Below are 25,068 nucleotides of genomic sequence, written 5' to 3'. Positions count from 1 at the left end.
ATGGCGCAGCAGACCTCTCCTGACTCAATCACTGCTTCCCTCAGCAGTGTATTTCAGTCAGTCTGCCTGCTCTGTTCTCCACTTTGTCTCTGGTGAATCCTTTCACCCACCCACACCTCTGGCCTGTACCCCAGTTCTTGTATTCATAAATAAAAAAATCTTTAAAAAAAAAAAAAAAAGAAAAATATAAACAACTTAAACATTAATTTTTCTGATTTAACACTGGAACATATATCCCTACTATCATATTCCTAAAATAGAGTCTTAAATTTATGAAATATCAAAGCTAATAAAATCAGGTCACATATATCAAAAATTATGCATCATAATAAAAGATCAATAATTCTTTTTTTTTTAAAGATTTATTTATTTCTACAAGAACTGGGGTACAGGCCAGATGTGCAGGAGGATGAGAGGATTCACCAGAGACAGAGCAGGGAACAGAACAGGCAGACTGAAGAAATACACTGCTGAGGGGAGCAGCGGGCGAGACAGGAGAGGTCTGCCATGCCATGTGGGACTCTCGCCTGCTGGTCAGGATTGAACCCAGGCTGCAGAGGCTACGGACAGCTTCACAGTGCAGCACTCAACCACCTGCACCACCAGGGAGGCCCCAATATCAATAATTCTTATATAAGGTGATTCAATACAAGTTTTTAAAAGCTGTTCGTAAAATAAATTATATCCACTAAAATAGATTATAATTGTGTAATTTTGAAAAAAATATATTTTTTAGGAGGAAAACCATCCTGCTACACGAACTATTTTTTTTTCTGGAAAGAAGTCTAAGATTTATTGTTAAACAAAGAATATAAAATGCAGAAGAACATCTTAATATGTTCAATATGCTTTGGTGTAAGAGAGGGATGCGTATTATATACATGAATATATGCATATATGCTATTAAATATGCATATACACTTACATTAGTTGCATATACATTTACATTTATATATTAAATATACTTGTTTGCATATATTTAAATATACATTAAGTGTATATTTCTAAAATATAAGCATCTATAAATCTTTTACACGAACTTTTAATTACAATCATCAGTCACATCTACATAATGGTAGACAAGCTCACCTTCTGAAGTAACGCACCAAGAATGGCAACTCCATGGGCATGACTAAGATTGTCCTGGTTAATAGGATGTCTTTGAATGAGGTGTTTCACAATCAGAATAAATGTTGCAATTAAATTTCTCTCTAGTCTTGACTCTGTGGAATTGTAAATGTCATTCATAATCACAATTACTCTTATCACTTTCATACCACATTTTCATAATACACATTTTAACAAACAAGGAATTTGGTTCAGAAATTTACCTCCAATAGTCACATTATATAATACAAATATCAGAGAAAAGAGCAACTATATATATTTAATGCAAGGAGTGCTTGTATGCACATGTAAATAGTTTCCCTACCATAAGATTAACAATACTGTCATATTTCCATTTAGAGTGTCAACTAAGAATAGTCAGAAGCAAAACCAACATCTTAAGTTTTGACCAAAGTCTTATGAACTTTCTGACCAAAATTAGTAAAATCAGGGATTGGGTGCTCTGTTTTCTTCATAATGGTGGCAAGATGCAATTTACTCTCTCATTTCTCAATATTTGTTTGTGATAATTTCATATTAGTACCTGATGCCTTTGTGGAGGTCAGCATCACCCAGTCTCCTTCTACAGGTGTTATCAGTTCAGAAACTGTGCTTTCATTCACTCCCTCAGGAATGTGTCCTTCACTGAAGTGGCTTAATTGTTCCAAAAGAGGAAAGAGTACATTTAATCCACCTATGCAGCTTATGATGTCCTAAAAAAGAAAATTACATTTTAAAAATCTTATAACAAGGGCAACTTTGTCTTAGTAAGTATAAGTTTACAATTTCCTAAACCTTTAGGCAATGTATGGGATAGCAAAGTTAATGGAACCCTTATATAGGTATATGCTTATATACAGCAGGCAGTAGGTAGGGAGGCCAAAGGAGTGTCAATACAATCAATACACAAGAGAGACTATGTCATAGCATTTTTACTATCTCTTAGTTTTCTACTTTTAGGTATTCCAAATATAAGCAATATAAACCTGATCACATATTGCTTTTCATATGTTTTTAAGAGTTTTGTACTTTAAGTCAATGAGCCTTCTGAAAGACAACTATTTTCTTTCCAGTTGTCATTTCCTTTCACTTTTTTTTGTGTTTTTTCAAAGAGGAATAAAAAAGCTTTATACTACATGAGTAACATGAAATAAACACTAACTGATGGATTCATTTTACAGATAGAATTTAGCTAATGATTTCTGTTTTATTGAAACAATAACCATATTTGATTAGGGTTAATTGACTAGAAGATTAAAAAGAATAGATTTTTTTTTCCTGATTTACCATCAGCAAGTTCCCATACAATTATCTTTTATATTTTCTTTTGATTTCACTTAGGCTATAAATTCTACTTAAGATATCTCTTGAGGATGTACTGTATTTTAGAAACAGGATATTCTGACTTTCATATTAGGTCAAATAACCTTTACTATTTTAACCACTAGGTCAACAATATTACTGCAATTCCCTGTGCCAGGCACCAGTGAAAAAAGCAGTGGTCCCTCCTTCAAAGTTCTAAAAGACTACGGGAGAATCAAATAAGCAAACAGTCACTGTTCACAATGATAACTGAACAATATAATGCTACTGAAGCTCATGACAAGAGCAGGTAACTTGGTCTTGGAAAGTAAGTAGAGGCCCCTAGATAGAAATTAAAACATTGTGTTCAGCTGAGACTTAAATAGGAGCTATATGGAAAGAGGCAGAAGACACACTAGCTAGAGGGGAACCTGGATAGGAGGAAGTTACTGAAAGGAAAGATCTGAATTTATTTAAAGCTGATGGATAGGAGGCAGTAGACAGAAGTATTTGGATATGAGAGAGAAGGGGTGCACAGTCAAGTCTCTGAGAAGGTTAGGAGGGTTGAAATCTGCCACATAGTATGAAGGATAAAATACCTTAGAAGTGGAGCAAGTAAGGCAGTATATTTTCCTTATGGAAAATGTGAACTTCATGGTATAGCTAAAGAAGGTAACTAAGTTTCAAACAAATCAGTTATTTATTTGTTTATCCTTCAAAATGTATATCTTCTCTGCAAACTTTTTTTTTTAAAGATTTATTTATTTATTTATTTATACAAGCACTGGGTACAGTCAGAAGCACAAGAGGGTGAGAGAATTCACCAGAGCCAGAGCAAGGAACAGAACAGGCAGACTGATGAAATACCCTGCTGAGGGGAGCAGCGGGCATGGCAGGAGAGGTCTGCCACGCCATGTGGGACCCTCGTCGGTGGCCGGGGATTGAACCAGCGCTGCAGAGGCCGCGGGCAGCTTTGCAGCCCAGCGCGCAACTGCTGTGCCACCAGGGGAGGCCCTTGTCTGCAAACATTTTTTTTTAAAGATTTATTTATTTATTTATACAAGCACTGGGTACAGTCAGAAGCGCAGGAGAGTAAGAGAATTCACCGAGCCAAAGCGGGGAGCAGAACAGGCAGAAGGACCGAAGTACACTGCTGAGGGGAGCAGCGGGCAGCAGGAGAGGTCTGCGAGCCATGTGGGACCCTCCTCTGGTGGCAGGGGAGCAGCCAGGGATTGAACCAGCGCTGCAGAGGCTGCTGGCAGCTTCGCAACCCAGAGCTCAACCACTGCGCCACCGGGGAGGCCCTGTCTGCAAACATTTTAACTGGGACCTATCATTCAGATAAATCTGGAAGTGCTTGAAAGAAAAAGTTTTTTTTAAAGGAACAGTAAGCTTCTATAATATGTCGTCATTTATCATTAACTTACCTTAATGTCCCAGTTCACTACCTTGTTTCCTGTTAACCGTCCATGCAAACAATTAGCAGACAAGTCAAGACAGATTGAATTTTTGCAGGCCTAAAGAAAAAGGAAAAATATTACAAACAGATAAATGCAATGGGGACAAACTTAACTTTAAATATATGTGGAACATTTCATCATAATTTTATTTATTTATTTATTTTTTTAAGGATGGGCTTTTTTTTTTTTTTTTTAAAGATTTATTTATTTATTTATATAAGCACTGGGTACAGTCAGAAGCGTGGGAGGGTGAGAGAATTCACCAGAGCCAGAGCAGGGAGCAGAACAGGCAGAAGGACCGAAGTACACTGCTGAGGGGAGCAGCGGGCGGCAGGAGAGGTCTGTGCGCCATGTGGGACCCTCCTTCGGTGGCCGGGGAGCAGCCGGGGATGGTACCGGCGCTGCAGAGGGTGCGGGCAGCTTCGCAGCCCAGTGCGCAACCGCTGCACTACCGGGGAGGCCCTTTTTCATCATAATTTTAAAAGACATACAGTACAATCAATGAAAATATACCTACAAAATTATGTTTACTGTTCTAATTATCTGATTAGCTTTTAAAAGGATCAAGGAGTAGACTCTAAACACTCACTCATCTAATATAAGATTGTCCTCTGAAGGACGAGCTATAGCTAGAATTTACCATTCGCCAATCATATAATTTTAAATTTCTCTTTTAAACCAATACATGCACAAATAGATTTCTGACTTTTAAATAAATTCAATATTTCACTTTCATTAGTACCTCCCTTGGTACAATTTCATGATACACATAAAATGTGTGACAGAAATCACAGAGAGATATACCATGATCTAAAAATCCAATAACAAGCATAAGACTTCTTCCTTCATGTTACTGACCATTCTAATTACATTCAGAATAAAAGCTTATTCTGCAACTCTAAAAATTTTAAGTTGTTATCATCTATAAATGCTAAAGCAGGAAACTTCTGAGGCATTCTAGAATCTAACTCCCATACTAGGAAGAAAATAAGAAAATCCACAAATTTTAGCAGAGATGATATAGCAATTGCTTTCTTCTTAAGACAACATTTAATAAAACAAACTGAAATTGAAATTACTTTTAACTCATTTTCTTCTGTTACTACCTCAGTTTGGGTACTGTTAACCTATGACTTGTCCTAAATACAGTAATGCCCTAACGGTATGACTACCTCCAGATGTCTATCCCTCCAATTCAACTTACACACAGCAGTTTAAAGACTTTTTCTAAAATGCAAACCTGATCATGTTATTCTTCTTTTTAAAACCCTCCCCCCCCCCATTGACTGTAGTTAGCCTGGCAGAGGAGGGTTGCTATTATCTGGCCTCCACTTGCTTTCCATTCTCATTTCCTGCCATCTTCTTTGCTGCCCTAATCCTAAATGCTCTTCTACTGTATGTATCTGTCATAGTAAGTTCCTTGAGGAAAAACATTAAAAGCTACTTTTTAATATTACATAATTTTTACTGCCAATTGTAAAAATTCAACCTAATATTATTATTAGAGTCAATATGAAAACCATAACTCAAAAAAGAAAAAAAAAAACCAATCAGCCATCACGTTTAGAATGTGCCACAAAGTATATTTCAATTAAATATACTTGCAATTAAATCCAATTATTTCCTAGCTACCTATTTTAGGTAAGTGAAATGCAAATAACATATAATCCCTGCCTAAAAAAATTCAAAATTCATGAATTTTATGTTCATCAAAGAAGACAAACAGATAGCCAATAAACACATGAAAAGATCACGTATCATTACGGAAATGAAAATCAGAGCCATAATGAGATTTCATCTCGACCAGTTACAATGGCTATTATCAATGGCTACTATCAAGAAATAGTAAAAGCTGGTTAGGCATGTCCAGAAAAGGAACTCTTGTGCACTATTGGTAGAAATGTGAATTGCTGCAGTCACAATGAAAAACAGTATAGAGGTTAGTCAAAAATTAAAGATAGAAATACCATATGATCCAATAATCCCATTTCTGAGTATTTATTCAAAAAGTAAGAAAACACTAATTTGAAAAGATATATGCACCCCTATGTTCAGTATAACACAATTACCAATAGCCACAATATGGAAATAACCCAAGTGCCAAAATATAGATGATTATAGAATACGTGGGTACATACAGACAACAGAATACTACTCAAGCTCTCCCCACAAAAAAGTGAAATCTTGCCATTTATAGATGGACCTTGAAGGAACAATACTAAGTGAAATACATCAGAAGGACAAACACAAACACTGTATACTCATATGTGGAACATAAATAAGGAAACCAAACATATTCTTAGACTCTGAGGGGGATGGTTGATGGCAATGGTAGCCTGACATTTGGTGGTGGATATGGTGTAACATATACAACTGAAAGTTAAGAAATTGTACAGCTGAAACCTATACAACGTTGTAAACCAGTAAGACCTTAATTTAAAACCTAATGATAATCAGGGAACAAAAAACCTGGGGGGGGAAAAATCACTATCTGGCCTCCCTGGTGGCGCATGGGGTTAAGACTCAATTTATGAAGCTATCTGCAGCCACTGTAGCATGAGTTCGATCCCCGGACAGGGAGCTACCCACATGGCGCAGCAGATCTCTCCTGTTCTCGCCCGTTGCTCCCCTCAGCAGTGTATTTCAGTCTATCTGCCTGTTCTGTTTTCCACTCTGTGAATCCTCCCATTCTGGTGAATCCTCTCACCCCCCCCCCCACACACCTCTGGCCTGTACCCCAGTTCTTGTATGCATAAATAATAAATAAATCTTTTTTAAAAACCCATAATCACTGCCAAATAGAAACTTAAAATCTACTTCTATAAACAATGCATATCTTTGGGAGGTTAGTGTTAGAAAAAGTAAACAAACAAAAAATAAGAGACTCAATAAACATAGCTACAACAATGGATAAACCTCAAATAGATCCATTTTATTTTAAATTTAAAAATATTTAACAAATATTTTGGGGAAAACTGGGAAAATTTGAATGAGTTATGTAGTACATAAAATGATAATTTTCACAGACAGATAAATGACTATGTAGAAATATTTAGGAGTAAAGTATCACGATTTGAGATAGATATGAGTGGCAATGTGTTAAAAATTGGAGAATCAGTAGAAGGGAAAGATAGCATAAGAGGAAATTCCCTGCTTTGCTCCTGAGAGAATAAATTACAGAATTCCAGACAGGCACTGAACTTAGTGGATCCCATGAGATGGAGTGAAACCAGCGCACCTCCTAATCATCAGACCAACACTGAGCTCTAGTAATGAAGAGATGCTGAGGATAATCAAATGTGGGCACAAAGGGTGAGTGGGGTGAGAGGAATCCACTGGGTGGAAACCAGGATTCATGCCCACACCCAATGAGGTCCTTGCTGTGGATGTAACCATGAGAGATATAGATGACAATGCTAGTGAGAGTGCTGGAGTGAGTCATGTGAACAGAGCACCCAGTGAGGAACACAAAGTTCAGTATGGTCCAACTCCTACCACATACTGCCCTTGGGATAGAGCAAATATAGATACCAAATGGATACACAGAAGCTGTGTTGGCAAGCTGCAATGAAGTCTAGACTATAGACTATGGATACCCAGGTCTGAAACCCAGAGAGGAAGGAGAGCAGCAGTAAACTAGACAGGAGATGTACCCAAGCATACCATTTTCACCAGCAACAGACCTCTCTGGTACCCTCTGGCACCCACAAAAGAACCAACTACAAATTAGTTCTCTGAAATACGGTACCACCTACTGGAAAAATAAAAGTTCTGCACCCTTAACGCTTAGCAAATAATAGGGAGACAGAAAAACACCAAAAATGGGAAATTGACTCCTCAGGCAATAGTACACCTCACAGAAAGCATAAATATGCAGGAACCAGCCACAAAGAAATGGAGGCTCCTTGTTCCTGTCAGATACAGAATTCAAAAGAGCTGTGATAAATTGGGCCTCCCTGGTGGCGCACGGGGTTAAGCACCGCACTTCATGAAGCAATACGCAGCCTCTGCAGCACGAGTTCGATCCCCGGCCACCCAGGGAAAAACCCACATGGCAAGGCAGAACTCGCCTGTCTTGCCTGCTGCTCCCCTCAGCAGTGTATTTCAGTCAGTCTGCCTGTTCTGTTCCCCAATCTGTCTCTGGTGGATCCTCTCACCCCCCACATCTCTTGCCTGTGCCCCAGCTCTTGTATGCATAAATAAATAAATCTTAAAAAAAAAAAAAAGAGCTGTGATAAAGAGTCAAGGAAATGAAAGAAAACACAGAAAAGCTAATCAAAGTCATACATGAAAACTCAGAAAAAAATGAATATCCTGAAAATAAAATAAATGACAGAATATTGAAATTGAAGACTGAGGGCCTCCCTAGTGGTGCAAGGGGTTAGGAAGCAAATTATGAAACTATCCACAGCCACTGCAGCACAAGTTCGATCCCCGGCCAGGGAGCTACCCACTGGTGCAGCAGACCTCTCCTGACTCGCCCGCTACTCCCCTCAGCAGTGTATTTCAGTAGATTTGCCTGTTCTGCTCCCCATTCTGTCTCTGGTGAATCCTCTCACCCCCACACCTCTGGCATGTACCCCAGTTCTTATATGCATAAATAAATAAATCTTTAAAAAAAAAGAAATTGAAGACTGAAATAAGAAAGTAACAAAAATGTAGACTGTAAAAAAAACAACAGATGTCATTAAAAAAATTGAGAAAATGCTAGACCAAATGGAAGACTGAATCAATGGCCTCAAAGATGAAGATGTACAAAAAATTCAGGTGGAAGAAGAAAAAGATGTGAAGGAAAAACATGAAGAACTACTTCAACAATTATCTGACTTGATGAGGAAAGTCAATGTCAAAATGAGCATCCAAAAATGGGGAGAAAGAGAAGGTAACAGAAAACTTATTCAAAGAAATAATATAGGAAAAGTTCTTAAACCTAGAAAGAACTAAAGACATAAGTCCACGAAGCTAACGAACACCAGGTGACCCAAACATAGTAAGATCTACAACACGAACACAGAGTTCAAGACAAGTGAAAAAGATTGAAGCTGGCTATGGAGAAGAAACAGATCAACTATAAAGGAATCCAGGTCAGGTTTATACCTGAATTATAGGAGGAAGCTATATGGGTAAGGAAAGAATAGAATGATGTGATTAAAACATCAAAAGTTAAAACTGTCAACCAAACCAGTCTGTCCTGTCAGACTCCTCTTCAGAGGTGAAGGAAAAATAAAGGCCTTCTAAGACAGAGGTGAAGGAGTTTGTAAACACCAGACCCTCCCAACAAATGCTGAAAGGAGCTTTTTTTTTTTAAAGATTTATTTATTTATTCATTCATTCATTCATTCATTCAAGCACTGGGTACAGTCAGAAGCGCGGGAGGGTGAGAGGATTCACCAGAGCTAGTGATGAAATACACTGCCGAGGAGAGCAGTGGGCGCAACAGGAGAGGTCTGCGCGCCATGTGGGACCCTCACCGGTGGCCGGAGATCAAACCGGCGCTGCAGAGGCTGCGAGCAGCTTCACAGCCCAGTGCTCAACCGCTGCGCCAACAGGGGAGGTCCCTGAAAGGACTCTTATAGCTAAATTGAAGAGAAAAACATCCACAATGGACTGAACAAGAAAAGAGAGAGAACCACAAAATTAAGGGCAAAATGGGAATAGCAGACTTTGATATATCGATAATCACTGTGAATATAAATGGAATAATTCTCCAATTGAAAGGTACAGAGTATCAGGCTGAATTAGGAACAGAATCCAGCTTTCTGCTGTAGCCAGAAAACGCATCTGAGCTCAAAAGACGAACACAGGGTTAGAATAAAGGTTTAAGAAACAAACCTACAAGTGAATGGGACCCAAAAGTGGGCAAGGACAGCCACATTTATGTATAAAATAGACTTCCAGATAAAAATGTAACAAGAGTTAGGAAAGGACATTAGATGATTAAAGAAACAATACATCAGGATGACATAAGAATAATCAACATATATGCACCCACAAAGAAGCATCAAAATATATACAGCAATTATTATCAAATCTAAAAACGGACACTGGAAGGCAGTTATGCTAACAACTATGCCACCAACAATCCTGAAAACAGACATTGGAAAACACATTTGTGGCTGGGGAATTCAATGATCCACTTTTAACAATGGACAGATCAACCACAAAAAAAAAATAATAATAATGACACAACAGCCTTTATACAAAGAATTAGATCACATGGGTTTACTAGACATTTATAGGGCACTGCACCTACTAAAAAGCTGACTACACATTTTTCTCAAGTGCACATGGGACACCGTTCTTGGAAAATTAATAAATTTTTAAAATGTAATTCAAGTCCCCTTATTTTCAACTACCCACTGAAATGACAAAAGGAATAAAAATAATTTTAGTTCACAGAATAGTTATAACTAGGACAGTCCATGCATTTTACTCTGACCTTTGCAGTGTAGTGAAGGAGGACATTGCCCGGTAGATCAATCATATCTGACTCTTGAAATTTCCAAGGGCTTAAACAGTTTGGACCTAAAAAATATTTATATATACACTATTAAATATATAGGACTTCTGTTTTTTGGTGTAATCAGAAAAAAACTTAGGCTAAACAAAATTAACATATATAAGCTAAAGCATACTTTATTTTTATTATCAAATCTGATAATAAAAAATTATTATCTGAAAACAGATACTGAAAGGCAGTTATGCTAACCACTATACCACTAGCAATCCTGAAAACAGATATTGGAAAAAACACATCTATGGCTGGAGAATTCAATGACCCACTTTTAACAATGGACAGATCAACCACAGAAAAAATGACACAACAGCTTTATTTTTATGTCATCTCCAGTTTGTCCAAAACTAGAACAGTTGGGGGCTTATCAATATCCACTGCTGTATAGAAATTTTATATAGCATTAAAAATATCAAAGTTCATTAATTTACTTAACATAAATCAATTAAAATTGGTAAGACCAAATAACAAAACCACCAACAGGTGAATAGATACCACAGGAATGGAAGGGTAAATTATTACCCCCCCAAAAAAAAAATTAAAGAAATGTAAATTAAAACAAATTTCCACTTTACATTAAAAAAAGAAAGGAACAGTAATGACCATTTCATCTTAATGAAGTTGTGGTCAATCTGACATACTTTTGTATTACTGGTAGACACTGAATTGATATAACCCTTTTGGAACATGATTTGGTAATATGCATTTTGAATATATATCCAGAGAAATTAATAGAAGTAACTTGCCAAGAGTTAAAATAAAGCAAACACTATTGTACAACATTTCATCTTATTTACTATTTGAAATTGGCATCAACATAAAAATTATGAACAACCTAAGTAACACTCATTATGACTTCAATGAAATATTACATATAACTATTAAAAATGATTATTCTGAACAAATAATTAGTATTTATAAGAGAATTATAAGTAGAAGAAATTGTAGGAATTAAATCCAAATTACACAGATGTAATGACTATATTAAATGACTTATTATTAACTTGGAATTTATTTATAGGTTAAAAATCAACTTCAAATATTTTGACAGGTTGTAAAGACAAGGTTCTATTATAAAGTTTAAAATTCTGGACAGTCCAGTTCATCACAAAAACTCCCACGTAATTCTAAAAAGGACATTATGATAAATAATAAGCTATTCTGCAGAATTAATATACATGACTCCTTAGAAGTTTTTAACTCCTGAACATCCTATTAAAATATAGATAAAATTTTGAAAATAGTTATAACAATAGCCTTTAAAATTAGAGCGAAAAGAAAAAACAAAAACAGCTTATAATCTTACCCAAGGACTCCTAATTCTATTGCCTTCATGAATTCTTTCAGTATATTAACATGTACATTATAAACTTGTCAAACTTTGAAATAAGATTCCTTATAATTTTAGAATGTCTTGATTTCCTGGGAAGACAGGCTTATACCTCATTTCATCAATTTATTAAAGTTTATCAAAAGTACTGGAGGCATTATAACTGAACTGCAAACGCCCTTGCCCCCAAATTCATATTGTAAAGCTCTAACCCCTAATTTGTACGTCCTTAAAAAGAGTTAATTAAGGTTAAATGATTTCATAGAGGCAGGCACTAATCTGACAGGGCCACTTGCAAGAACAGGTAAAGACATACACAGTCTCTGCATGCACAGAGGACAGACTCCTTGAAAGAACACAGCAATAAGGCAGTCACTGACACACCAAGAGAGGTCTCACCAAAAAACCAAGTCTCATAGAAATTTGATCTTGGAATTCTAGCTTCCAGAATTATGAGAAAATAGTTTTTAAGCTATCCAATTTGTAGTATTCAGTTATGGCAGTCCTAAGAGACTAATACAGGCAGTATTATGGATCATATATGAAATATTTCCCAATGTTTGCTTTATTTATGCCTATACAAAAATTATAAGGTACTATAATTAACAATACTACATAATATACTTGAAAGTTGTTAAGATAGTAGATCTTAAATGTTATCAACATACACATAATAAATGGTAAATATGTAAATAATGCTATATAAAATTTCTATACTGTAGTGGATATTGATAAGCCCCCAACATTCCTACAATTTCTTCTATTTATAATTCTCTTATAAATACTAATTATTTGTTCAGCGGACAGACATGTTCAGTAACTTTATTATAACAGTAATTTTACAATACATATGTGTATCAAACTATCACCATTATACACCTTAAATTTACATATGTTATATACCAATAATACCTCAATAAGCAGGATGGAAGGGCTTGGTATGTGGTAGGCTTTTTTTCCCCTTTCAGTTTCAGTTAGAACAAATATACTCTTCAGATCAAATATATTTAGACAACAGAAAAATTAAACAATATGATTGTACATGCTCACCTGCCAAATACAATGCTTTCACCTGAGGAGGCTGTAGTGCTTCATAGAAAATGATAACAGACCCTAGCTGACCCTCCAGAGATGTGGGACAACCCCATTCACTGTCTTGGGTTCCAGCTGATATCAACTTAGAAACCAATTTTGATTTTTCAGTTGTTCCTCCCCAGGAGGCTGATGATAGAATTCCACCAAATGATGTCCGATGTGGCGTAATAGGAGAAGAAAAAGGAGGATCTGGGATTTGGGATGGTGGAGGAGTGGTAGTTCTTTGCCCAGCTGAACCAATGCAGCAGGAAATAAAAGGCTAAAATAAAGAAACAAAATAACTCATTTAAATTAAATATCATATTTGAAATAACAAAAAGTTAAGAAACTAGATCAAAAATAAAACTTATGAGATATACATGCATGTGTACACATTAGAAATCATTATAGATTTTACCTTTGATATATGGGATTTGGGTGCATTACTTTTATATCTCACTTATAATCGCTTGTAAATTTTGAACTTTTGGTGAGTATATATTTAAAAACAAAATTTTAAACTTTACTGTACTCTAAAATAGACAAATGTACTTTTCCCCCATAAAATATATAAAAGGAGAATTACACATCAGTATAATAATGTTAATATGTTTACCCTGAAATGGTCTTTAAGATGAATAGCTATAAGAAATTACTAGAATCCTAAAAGCACTTAGGAAATAATCTAATCTATCCATTACCTTTAGAAAAAAGCCCTTTCTAAGTTATTCAAATATTCTCAAAGAACTCAAATCTTCTTCAGGAATCACCCCAGTAAATAAATCCTATCTTACACCTAATTACAATGTAAGGTTTAACGTTTCCTTATTTTTATCTTAAATCCAATGGAGGTAGAAAAGAGTAATAATAATTAATTAATAATTAATAATCCAAGTACTTACTAGGAGAGTTTTATTAAATGATTCTTTGCTCTATTCTATTTGTTTGCTTTTCTGACATATCTTTTTTCCTAAACCTTTGACTACATTCCTTTCTTGAATTGCCTTTCTTTATAATGTATTACATGTTTTCTAACTTCATCTAATGATGACAGGCTACCAAAATTAAAAATTAACTTAACAATTTCTGAGTATAGAGAAAACACTTTAAAATTTATGGCCACATATTTAGAATAAACAGAACTTTTTCTACATTAAACAGAAAATTTTCAAAAGTTCTCAATAAATCAGTCTCATAAGGAAAAGGATAGATGTGCTTACTTCATTCATGGCAGGAAATTTTAGAGGGGCAGACACCTTCTGCTGTCCATTGTCATAGATGTAGATAAGACTTTGACCAAAGGGCCTTTTTCCAGGCATGTGAACAATGGTTATATTGTGCTGGTAAAGTAAAACATATATTTTAAAAAGGTAAAAATTACATTAAGTCTAAGTTTCCAGAGTACCACTCTATAAAAAGTAGAAAATTAAGATTAAGTAAGCATAACTCAATGCTGATTTAAATGATACTCTCAAAGTGAATAACACCATTTATTCTCAAAAGTACTATAAAAGCACTTACATCTGTCTATATCTAGTCTACAAACAACTGTGACATTTCCTTTTTGCATTTTCCAAGTTTATGAGTATTATTTAGGTTCAATTTTTCCAATAAGATTCATTTTCAATTTTAAGAAAAGCAACAGAAATGCATTTTTGTTAACAATTTATGTTCCCATTTTAAATTGTTCAAAATCAAATTTGATTATAGAATTCTAACATTTCATTGTAAATTTTTGGTGTAAAAATAACTGCTGAATTTAGAATGATAATAAATCCTATTAACCTCTTATAAATAAACTTCAGTAAGAATACTATTTAAATTTGATTCTCATAAAGCAGATGATGACACCTGATATATATCATCAAATGTGTGTTTTTTTAAAGGAAAGAACCAAAAAAGTTTAATGTAATGCTCTAAAGTCTTACCCAAAGGGAATCACAGAAACTGTGGTCAGGAAGCATAACTGTTGCATATTCTCTTTTTGTACATACTGCCACAACCAACATACCTGAATGGGTAATAAAAGCTTCAAAACCCATGCCACTTCCTGTAAAAAAGCTAACAAAAATATATCTTATCAGAACTTTTGAAATGAGTTGTTCATTATTATAATCACTGAAGCACACAAAACTGTAACTTCATCACAAATATATTAAATATACTGTGGCTTACAGTCTAACCTTTTTCCTATTCAAGAACAACAATATATATTGTTATAACAATATTCATTTATATTCCATAATTTGTACCAGTACCTGTACAACTGTTTTCTTTTTCCTCCTTTGTTAGCATTGCCAAGCATCAGCTGATCCTGATCTAAGCAAATCCAAGCATTGAAAGAAAAGGCAGACCCTGGCCATTTCTGTATGCAAGGCACAGAAATTCCTGCCATACTGTGTGACAAATTAAAATACTGCAGTGCATTCTCTAGACTTTGTTTTCGGGCCATTGTCAGGATTGCTCGAGTCACAGGAATGGTGTAAGGGTGAATATACTCAGATTCATCCACTCTCAGTAATCTTAATAGTCGACGGATTTCTTCTGAGCTCACTGACTGACTCCCCAAGGAACCATGGAGTGCAATCAAGTTCTCAGCACAAGTTCGATGGAGGGAAGAATGGGAATCAAGTGTTTCAATGATTTGAATTCCCATGTTAGCATTGACACAAGTATTTCGGCTCTGCCTATTGATACAGCAAATTCTTTTCAGCCAATCAGAAATGAAGATTTGCAGGTCATGGGACTCTAACTCTGGAAGCCACTGGATAAGAAGCAAGAGAGGCTGTACATTACTAATGCCCAAAATTCCAACGGAGGTGTGATCACCCTCTACAGCCTGTAAAGCAAGATAAAAGACAAAAGATTGGCTCCCATATTTGATATGAAGATAATAGAATTTCTTTGAATAAAGCTAAAAAACTCACCATATTCATAAGTTCTTTAAGTAGTTCCAATGGTGGCTGACCCAGGGATTTTAATACTTCAAACAGATGTGTATAACCAATTCTTTCTTTAAATACTTCCTAGGGAAGGAGAAATTAATACATCAAAGCACATTTCCAAAGACTGAATTTGCTGGGATATTAAAAATATATTCATTTAAGTTAATGTAATATTAAACATTATGAAAAATTCAGTATTTCTGTTTTCTTTTTTTTTTTTAAAGATTTATTTATTTTTATACAAGAGCTGGGGTACAAGCCAGAGATGCGGGAGGGTGAGAGGATTCACCAGAGGCAGAGCAGAGAGCAGAACAGGCAGACGACAGAAATACACTGCTGAGGGGAGCAGCAGGCGAGACAGGAGAGGTCTGCCACACCATGTGGGATTCTCGCCGGCTGGGATCGAACCCGCACTGCAGAGGCTGCAGACAGCTTCAGGGCGTGGCGCTCAACCCATTGCGCCACTGGGGAGTCCCCAGTATTTCTGTTTTCTTAATTCACATCCTTCATCTTAAATAGTTCATATACCATCTGGAATGTTAAATGTTAAAAGAATTTACCAAAATGTAAAATAAATGAAAATAGCAATGAAAAGTGCATTACAACACACATTATGAAATGTGTACTTAAAAATCTTTAGGGGTGGGGCCTCCCCAGTGGCGCAGCGGTTGAGCGCTGGGTTGCGAAGCTGCCCACAGCCTCTGCAGCACTGGTTCGATCCCCGGCTGCTCCCCGGCCACCAGAGGAGGGTCCCACATGGCACGCAGACATCTCCTGCCGCCCGCTGCTCCCCTCAGCAGTGTACTTTGGTCCTTCTGCCTGCTCTGCTCCCCTCTCTGGCTCTGGTGAATTCTCTTACCCTCCCGCACTTCTGACTGTGCCCAGTGCTTGTATAAATAAAAATAAATAAATCTTAAAAAAAAAAAATCTTTACGGGTAACAGAAATCAGAGAGCAGCCTCAAAGTACTAAATTAAAGAGTACTGGAAATCCTGAGTAGAGGTCAGAAAAACTTGGGTACAATTTTCTCTCTTCTCTTTGTATTTAAATGTTGTGAATTTTGTCGACCAAAGTTTAATTTAGTAAGCTCTACGTCATAGGTATTTTTTGAGCTAGTGGGTAATCAAAGACATAAAATATAATGTAAAGACAACCAAAAATCTAAGCAAAACTAAAGTGGTCTACTGAAAATGGGCAGAAATATATACATTTACTACAAAAATCAAAAGATTTAACAAAGATTGTCTCTGAGGAAGGGAACTATTTGGGGGTCTAAGTACAGCAAAATGCTTTTCAAAAGACATTTTTTAAATAACCCTTGAATTTTAAACCATGCAAGGCATTGTCCAGTAAAAAATATTATTTTTGAAAAAATTTGAGCATCATTTTAGGTTTGAATTTGATAATGCAGTACAGATTTTTAGAGAAACTAACTTTTCTCTATGAACCCTTACAAAAATCAGTGTAAAGTAAGGATTATAACTAATGGCTTAAGGAACACAGAGTAATTCATTCCTTTCTGGTACTTGAAAGCTAAGGCATGAAATAAATTTGAGGTGGTAGAGAAGAAGGAAAAATGGTAAAATAATAACAATAACAATAATAATAATAATAGACACTGACATTTAACCAGCACTTACAATGTACTTGGCCCTATGCTTAGTACTTTACACAAATGAGCTCATTAATCCTTAAAACTACTCAATCAGGAAACTACTAGCACAAAATCACTATAAGTAGACAGTAGAAGTAGTACATGACAATCAGTGGCCGTGCATAAGAAGAAAGGTGAGTATCAGTGACTACAAAGAAGCAGAATTTCCACAGCCATCTGGAGAAAACAAGTTCCAAATTTATTGGGATATTCATGTGAAAATTATTCATAACTGACCTGAGAGTGAGGAGTTATTATGCTATTAATGAAGAAAATCTAGGACATAAAATTTAATTCCTTAAGCTCACACAACATACAACTTCTTTAAATAATCATTTCAACATTTCAACAGCAATAGCCTCTTCCTATTTGATGACTGACACTATAAATCACTATTAGTTTACAATCTAGTTATCAATGCTTTAAATAATCCCAAAGAAGTGGCTATATGTGCTTGTCTTTAAAATAATCGGTAAAATGATAATCATACTGAGATATTTTGTCAACTATTTCAAGTGTTAAATTATATGTATAACATACTTTCACACATGACTTTGTAAATTATATTGCAAAAACTGGGGACCAAGATTAACATTTTAGGGTACCTTTGCAGCTGGAGATTTGTTCATCACTGCTGTCAAAGCCTGAATAGTCGATACAGCCAAACAATCCAACTGTCCCTGAAACACCTATAGGAGGTGGCAAAGCAAGAAATTAACAAAATTGTTCACCAATTTGTATTCAGTTAGGAAACCTTTGTTCTGAAAACCTGAAAAAATAATTACTTAACATGCATGACATTCTTTTTTCAAAGAAATGGATTTCTGACAAACAATAACCTGCAAGAAAAGTTACAAATTTGATAGAAAATAAGTCACCTGTCAAGAAGGATAAGAATACATTCACTCATTGCATTAAAATGTTTTGGGGGAAAAAACAACACCAAGCTTAGTACATGCTTTTTAAAAATAATGGACAATCTCAAGAGGAAGGGAGGGAAGTCTATCATTGGAAATTCTATTGTTGTAATATTTTCTTCAAAAATACACCTGAACTCCAAAGGTTTAAATTTCACTGATATGTAATAAGATGTCTAAAAGTCTTTTCTACTTATTTTCCAAAACCCAAGTATAATTGAAATAGTATGTGCATACACTAATCAATTAACAATTGCAAATAGGTATATCTATTTATTTTCACATAAAATGTAGAATTTAAGGCAGAACAGAAAATGAAATATGCAACCATAAGCACTGTCATATCTTTAAGAAGGCAATACTTAACATCAAAGTTTTAAGATAAAATAAACCAGTTCCACTTTGCCTAGTTCTATTTAAGTTTCATTATAAAGAGTTGTGTTGAACTTCAGGGCAAGGCATTTATAGCAGAAAAATAAATATCAACAATATTAAGAAACTGAACATGACTATCATATTATTTGGCTTTGTCAACCATGGAAACAGCATGGGGACTAGAAAGTTGTAAAAACTAATAGTCCCAAAAGTCTGCTCCAAGGAATATATGTTATGACTTGAAGCTTGTCACTACAGAAATAGGATTTTTCTCTCTCTCACCAAAAATAATTTTAGTAAAACGTAACTGTTAAGATCTTTGTCATTTTTAAGCTAAGTTCTACCACTTTCAGACAAAATATTTAGGCTATTAACTCATCTTTTGTTGATATTTATTAAACTTTATTACATAAAATAATATAATAAACATGTTATAAAATGCATTAAACATTTTGCAAGCAGTATTTCATACAAATAAGATCTTTTCTCACTTTATCTAAGAGGACTAGGCATTCTAATACAACTAGGAAACTAGGAAACCTAACTTAAACTTGTAACTATTATAACTGTTATAAAAAGATCTAATCTATGTAAAAAGGTCTTACGAGGGGCTAAGTCTTATAAAATTCTAAAATGGTATTCTGTAATTGATATTGCAAATCCAGAATACATTATTATGTCTCTTTTTATACCTTATAAACACCAACACTAAGATAATGTTAATAAAAGATATCATGTAAGTTCTCTCACAAATATTGTGAGAGAAAAGTAAGCAATTTTTATCAATTTTTTTCCAAACTTAAATTACCTAGTGTATTATGAAAAGCAATATAAATTGCATATTTCTGCCTTATATCACATACAGAATAATTTTTACAAAATAAAACGTTACTTGTCAGGCTAAATTAAGACTCTAAGAGCTTGGCATCTTCTTCCCTTCCTCCAAGATTCAGGTTGTCCATTGAATTATAATCATTACTTGTCAACAAGAAGCAAAGAATCAAGATATTAAAACTGACCATACATATTCACAAACAAAGCCCTAAGATCCCAATATACCACAATGCTTAGAAAAAGAAGCCCCCAAAATATGAATTCATCACCAGGTGGACAGTATTGATATTGGGATCCCATTCCTGTACTTTGTAGCTTCTCAAACTGTTGGTCATTTATATTAACCAACAAAACTTCATACATGTAGGTTAAAACTTCAATACATCTAGGTTAAAGCAATTAAAATTTTAAACAATATTCAAAAATAATGAAGATTAGAATTAATTCTAATTTGTGACTTTTAAGACATAAGGAGAAAAGTACAGGAATAGTTGCTCCAATGACTGATTTTGGACTTCAGCTGAAACAAGATGCAGGCTTTGTAGATACCTGGTCCTCATTCATTTCTGTCAGTAATTTGTTGGCAAGGTCTTTCTCGTTCTTGTCTGCCACCTTATTGTTAGCATTTAAAAATAGCTGTTAAAAACAGAGACAAGAATAATGGGGAAATAAAATTAAATTGTTACCTATAAGCAGAAATGAAACTTAAATGGATTGCCATGCTTCTTGAAAATAAATCCAAGAATCCACTTGCGAAGTAAGTCACTTTAAAATTGACAATCAACTACTTACTTTTTGGGTTGTAAACTGACATTAGTTCAAATACCATATAATTTATTATTTATTATACTTTATCATTTACTAGTTATTATACATATCTCAGAACTGAGCTACTAAAATAAGAAACAGCAATTAATTTAGTTAATATTCCTAAATTCTTAAAGAATCAGCAAAAGTGCCTCACAAAAAAAGGATATACGCTATTTAGACAGACTAAAGGTACGGTAGTAAATGACAGAGTGACAAGTTTGTTTGAGAAATGCTATTAAACTAAGTTTAACATGGTTCTATCTGAAAATATTTCTGAGTCTCAAATATGCTAATGTACACTCTGACGAGGGAGGTCAGTATATAGCATTTCCCAAACTTAACTGGCCACACATTTGTTAAAAATTCTGTAAGTGTCCCCAAAAAAAATATTGAGTTGAGTATAATCATATTAGTTTATACTAGAAAAAGGAATTATCTCTGACCCTCACCGGAATTGCTCTCTTCTGAAAGAAATAAAGGAATAAAGTATTTTGGTTCAAGTATATAAAACTCAGCACACCAAAAGATCTCAGTCACAGTTTAGGTAAAGAGAAAGAGAAGCCAAGTTAAAGTGAAAAGGGAGGAAAAAAATACATTTATAAAGGTATATATCAAGAGCATCGTCCTAAATGAAATTCTTCTTAAGTAGTCTATCATTTCAGAAATGAGGAAACAAAGGACCAATAATTGCTGAAATAAAATGAATAAAGGTATAGTATAACATGGTATGTAAGAGCATATGTAAAGCTTAACATAACAGATAAGTGAACACAATACACATTTTGGAATCAGAAACCTGGGTTTGAGTCTTGTTTCTATTACTTAACTAGCTAACTAGTTTTAAGAAAGGTAACCCTCCAAACATGATTTCTCAAAAATGAAAAGATTAATACCTCATGAAATAGGTGTGTAGATTAAATGAGATAATCCAAGCTGGCTATTAACATGGTATCTGGCTAATAAGCCTTCAAAAAATGAAAATTGGTATTATTATCACCAAAGACTTCAAAACTGTTAATATTACATATTATCTAGGTGCAGACACATGAACATTCAAAACTGATGAAAGAAAAATTAGTAAGTCTTTTTAGAAAGCAACATAACTATCCACATGAAGAATCTTTTAAAGTCCTCTCTCTTTAAATGGATTGTTTTTCTTAAAATCCACCCTGAGCAGAAAATCACACCAAGATTTTAGAACAGGGATGCTCACTTCAGTTTTATTTACAGTAGCAAAAAGTAAGAAAGCACTCAAAAATCCAACAATAATAGAATAAGAAAATAAATTATGGTTTATCCTCGAGCTGAAAGAGAAGTTCTCAGACCTTTCTAGTGTCAGGAATTTTTAACACTCTTAAAAATTGAGTGGGCCCCTCTGGTGGCACGGGGGTTAAAGACACAGTACTATCAAGCTATCACCAGCCACTGCCTCATGAGTTCAATTCCCGGCCAGGGAGCCAACCCACATGGTGCAGCAGACCCCTCCGGTCTCACCCGCTGCTCCCTTCAGCAGTAGATTTCAGTTGATATGCCTGTTCTTCCCACTGTTTCTGGTGAATCCTCTCACCCCTGCCCCCTGCAGCTCTGGCCTACACCCCAGCTCTTGTAGGCATAAATAAATAAAAATAAATCTTTTTTTTTTTTTAAAGAAGCTCTCTAGAGGGCCTCCCTGGTGGCGCAGTGGATTGAGCACAGCACTATGAAGCTGTCCGCAGCCTCTGAAGTGCACATTTGATCCTTGCCCGCCAGGGAGATACCCACATGGCATGGCAGACCTCTCCTGTCTCACCCGCTGCTGTTCTGCTCCCTGCTCTGTCTCTGGTAAAGTCTCTCATCCTCTCGCATCTCTGGCCTATACCCCAGTTTTTGTGTAAATAAATAAATCTTTAAAAAAATAAAAAGAAGCTCTCTAAAACATTTCTGATACCATCTTGAAATTAAAAATACAGCAAAAGGGCCTCCCGGGTGGCGCAGTGGTTGGGCGCTGGGTTGGGAAGCTGCCTGCGGCCTCTGCGGCACCGGTTCGATCCCCAGCTGCTCCCTGGCCACAGGAGGAGGGTCCCACATGGCGCGCAGACCTCTCCTGCCGCCCGCTGCTCCCCTCAGCAGTGTATTTCGGTCCTTCTGCCTGCTCTGCTCCCCGCTCTGTCTCTGGTGAATTCTCTCACCCTCCCACACTTCTGACTGTACCCAGTGCATGCACAAACAAAAACAAACAAACAAATAAATAAATAAAACATGCCTTGTTGACTTTTAAAAAATAAAAAATAAAAAAAATAAAAATACAGCAAAAGCAGAGGTCTTGGTTATTAGACTCACATAACCATACTAGAAATATAAATTTTAAAAAATGAGAAAATAAGCAAATTGGCTGTATATGTCAAAAACCTTAACAGTATTTCTATGTTTTTACTTATCTATATTTTCCAATTAGCTATAATTTGTTTTTATACAATATTCCCTACTGTCAAAAAGAAAAAAAGCACAGTTTTTTTTTTTGGTGCCCTTTAATCTAATAATTATTTTTTTTTTAAGATTTATTTATTCATACAAGAACTGGGATACAGGCTAGAGGTGCTGGAGGGTGAGAGGATTCACCAGAGACTGGGGGGAAGCAGAACAGGCAGATCTACTGAAATACACTGCTGAGGGGAGCAGCGGGGGAGACAGGAGAGGTCTGCCGTGCCATGTGGGTATCTCCCTGGCTGGCCGAGGATCAAACTGGAGCTGCAGAGGCTGAAGACAGCTTCACAGCGTTGCGCTCAACCCCCTGCGCCATCAAGGAGGACCCCATCTAGTAATTCTATTGGAAGTTAGAATTTTAATCTATGAAACTTGAAGGAATTATTACATAAAAGCAAAAACACTGTAAACAAATTAAGCACCAATTAATCGGTGGAAATTTAATGAAAGTTATGGTACACTCATTTAATATATTATGTAGGTATTAAAATTATAACACAGGAAAATACTAATGAATTAACCTTAAATAAAACAGAAAGCACAAAATTATATCCCTCAAATGTTCACACTAAACTTTAACAATGCATACCAAACAAGACTTTAAAACTCAACAAAAGAATGAATAACCCAATTAAGAAACGGGAAAAGGACCAGAATAGACAATTCTCCAAAGAAGATATACAAATGGTCAATAAACACATGAAAATGTGTTCACTAACAGTATCACTAATAGTTAGAGAATGCAAATTAAAATCACAATGAAATACCATCTCTTGCCCATTAGGATGGCTACTACCAAAAGGAAAAAAAAATGAAGACAGAACAGGATTGGTCAGGAGTTGAAGAAATTGGAATTTTGTACACTGCTGATGAGAATGTAAATGGTTCAGCATCTATGAAGAACAGTGAAGTGATTGTTTAGAAAATTAGAAACTTGTTTGATATATGATTCAGCAATCCCCTTACCCCCTTGGATATATAAGCAAAGGAAGTGAAAACAATATCTTCAAGAGATACATGTATACTCATGTTCATATAAGTATTATCCACAATAGCCAAAAGATGGACTCAACATAACAGTACTGGTGGCGCAGGGGGTTAAGTCTCAGCACTATGAAGCTAGCAGCCACTGCAGCATGAGGTTCGATGCCCGGCCATGAAGCTGACCCACATGGCACAGCAGACCTTTCCTGTCTCACCCTCTGCGCCTCTCAGCAGTGTATTTCAGTAAATCTGCCTGTTCTGCTCCCCACTCTGTCTCTGGTAAATCCTCTCACCCCCACCCCCACATCTCTGGCCTGCACCCCAGTTCTTGTATGCATAAATAAATCTTTAAAAATATATATGGGTATATAAACACGTAAATGGACAAGCAAAATGTGATACATGCAATGGAATATTATTCAGCCTTAAAAAGGCAGGAAATTCTGGATTATGCTACAACATAAACGAATCTTGAGGAAGATGCCAAATGAAACACATCATTTACAAAAAAAAATATGATTACATTTACATGAAAATAGTCAAAATCATTAGAGACAAAGAATGGCTGGCGGTAGGGCAGAATGAGTTGTTTAATGGGTATAGAGTTTCAATTTTACAAGATGAAAAGTTTGTGGAAAATGAATGGTGTTGATGATTGCACAACCACTGAATGCATTTTATACCACTGAACTGTACACTTAAAAATGGTTAAGATGGTAAATATAATGAGTACTTTATCATAATAAAAGGAAAAGAACTTATAACAAAATGCTCAAATATGAATCAAAATAATAGCTCCTTAAAGTCAGACAATAATAATAATAATAGAAAAATACCTTGCAGTTTTGTAGCAGTCGTATGAGATGTTCAAAACAATTACTATTAAGAAAAATGGCCTGAAGAACAGGCCTATCTGTACAATCTAGCATAGCTGTGATGGTATCTAGAAAAATAAAAACAAAACCAGCCATTTATAAAGTAGAAAATTAGAAATCACAGAAACATTTACTCTAAAACCATATTTTTACTTAGACATTTCAGCTTAAAGATGTAAAATAATTAGGAAATAATAGGGATGGGGAGCAGAAAACAAAATTTGCACTTAACACTTGGAAAGAAAGTAGAAATTTTTATACTTTATTTTAAAAAATATTTAACTTTTTAAATTTAATAGTGAGATATATATTTAATAGTGAGATATATAAATATATATATATATATTCCCCCCCCCCCCAGGGATTTACTTAGCTGTTCTTTTATTACAATGCTCAAGCATAATCAACTGTGGGTCACAGTTTAT

At 35.3% G+C, this 25,068-nt stretch overlaps 1 protein-coding gene across 1 annotated transcript in view; it reads right to left on the bottom strand.

The window, feature by feature from the left end:
* The window catches only part of NBEAL1 (neurobeachin like 1), a gene marked incomplete at both ends in the record, with an annotated part of 136,851 nt that overhangs the window by 73,282 nt on the left and 38,501 nt on the right, over window positions 1-25,068 (bottom strand). The window contains 12 exons of the mRNA XM_084230112.1: window positions 1,090-1,223; window positions 1,652-1,820; window positions 3,837-3,926; window positions 10,309-10,394; window positions 12,764-13,067; window positions 14,008-14,127; window positions 14,716-14,848; window positions 15,046-15,626; window positions 15,715-15,813; window positions 17,991-18,074; window positions 20,061-20,147; window positions 24,605-24,711. Coding sequence (XP_084086238.1) covers window positions 1,090-1,223; window positions 1,652-1,820; window positions 3,837-3,926; window positions 10,309-10,394; window positions 12,764-13,067; window positions 14,008-14,127; window positions 14,716-14,848; window positions 15,046-15,626; window positions 15,715-15,813; window positions 17,991-18,074; window positions 20,061-20,147; window positions 24,605-24,711 — 1,994 coding nt within the window. The remainder of the gene's footprint in view (window positions 1-1,089; window positions 1,224-1,651; window positions 1,821-3,836; window positions 3,927-10,308; window positions 10,395-12,763; window positions 13,068-14,007; window positions 14,128-14,715; window positions 14,849-15,045; window positions 15,627-15,714; window positions 15,814-17,990; window positions 18,075-20,060; window positions 20,148-24,604; window positions 24,712-25,068) is intronic.

Source organism: Talpa europaea, assembly GCF_964194135.1.
Source record: "Talpa europaea genome assembly, chromosome: 1".
Lineage (NCBI taxonomy): Eukaryota > Metazoa > Chordata > Mammalia > Eulipotyphla > Talpidae > Talpa > Talpa europaea.
This window is presented reverse-complemented; position numbering and strand designations above follow the sequence as displayed.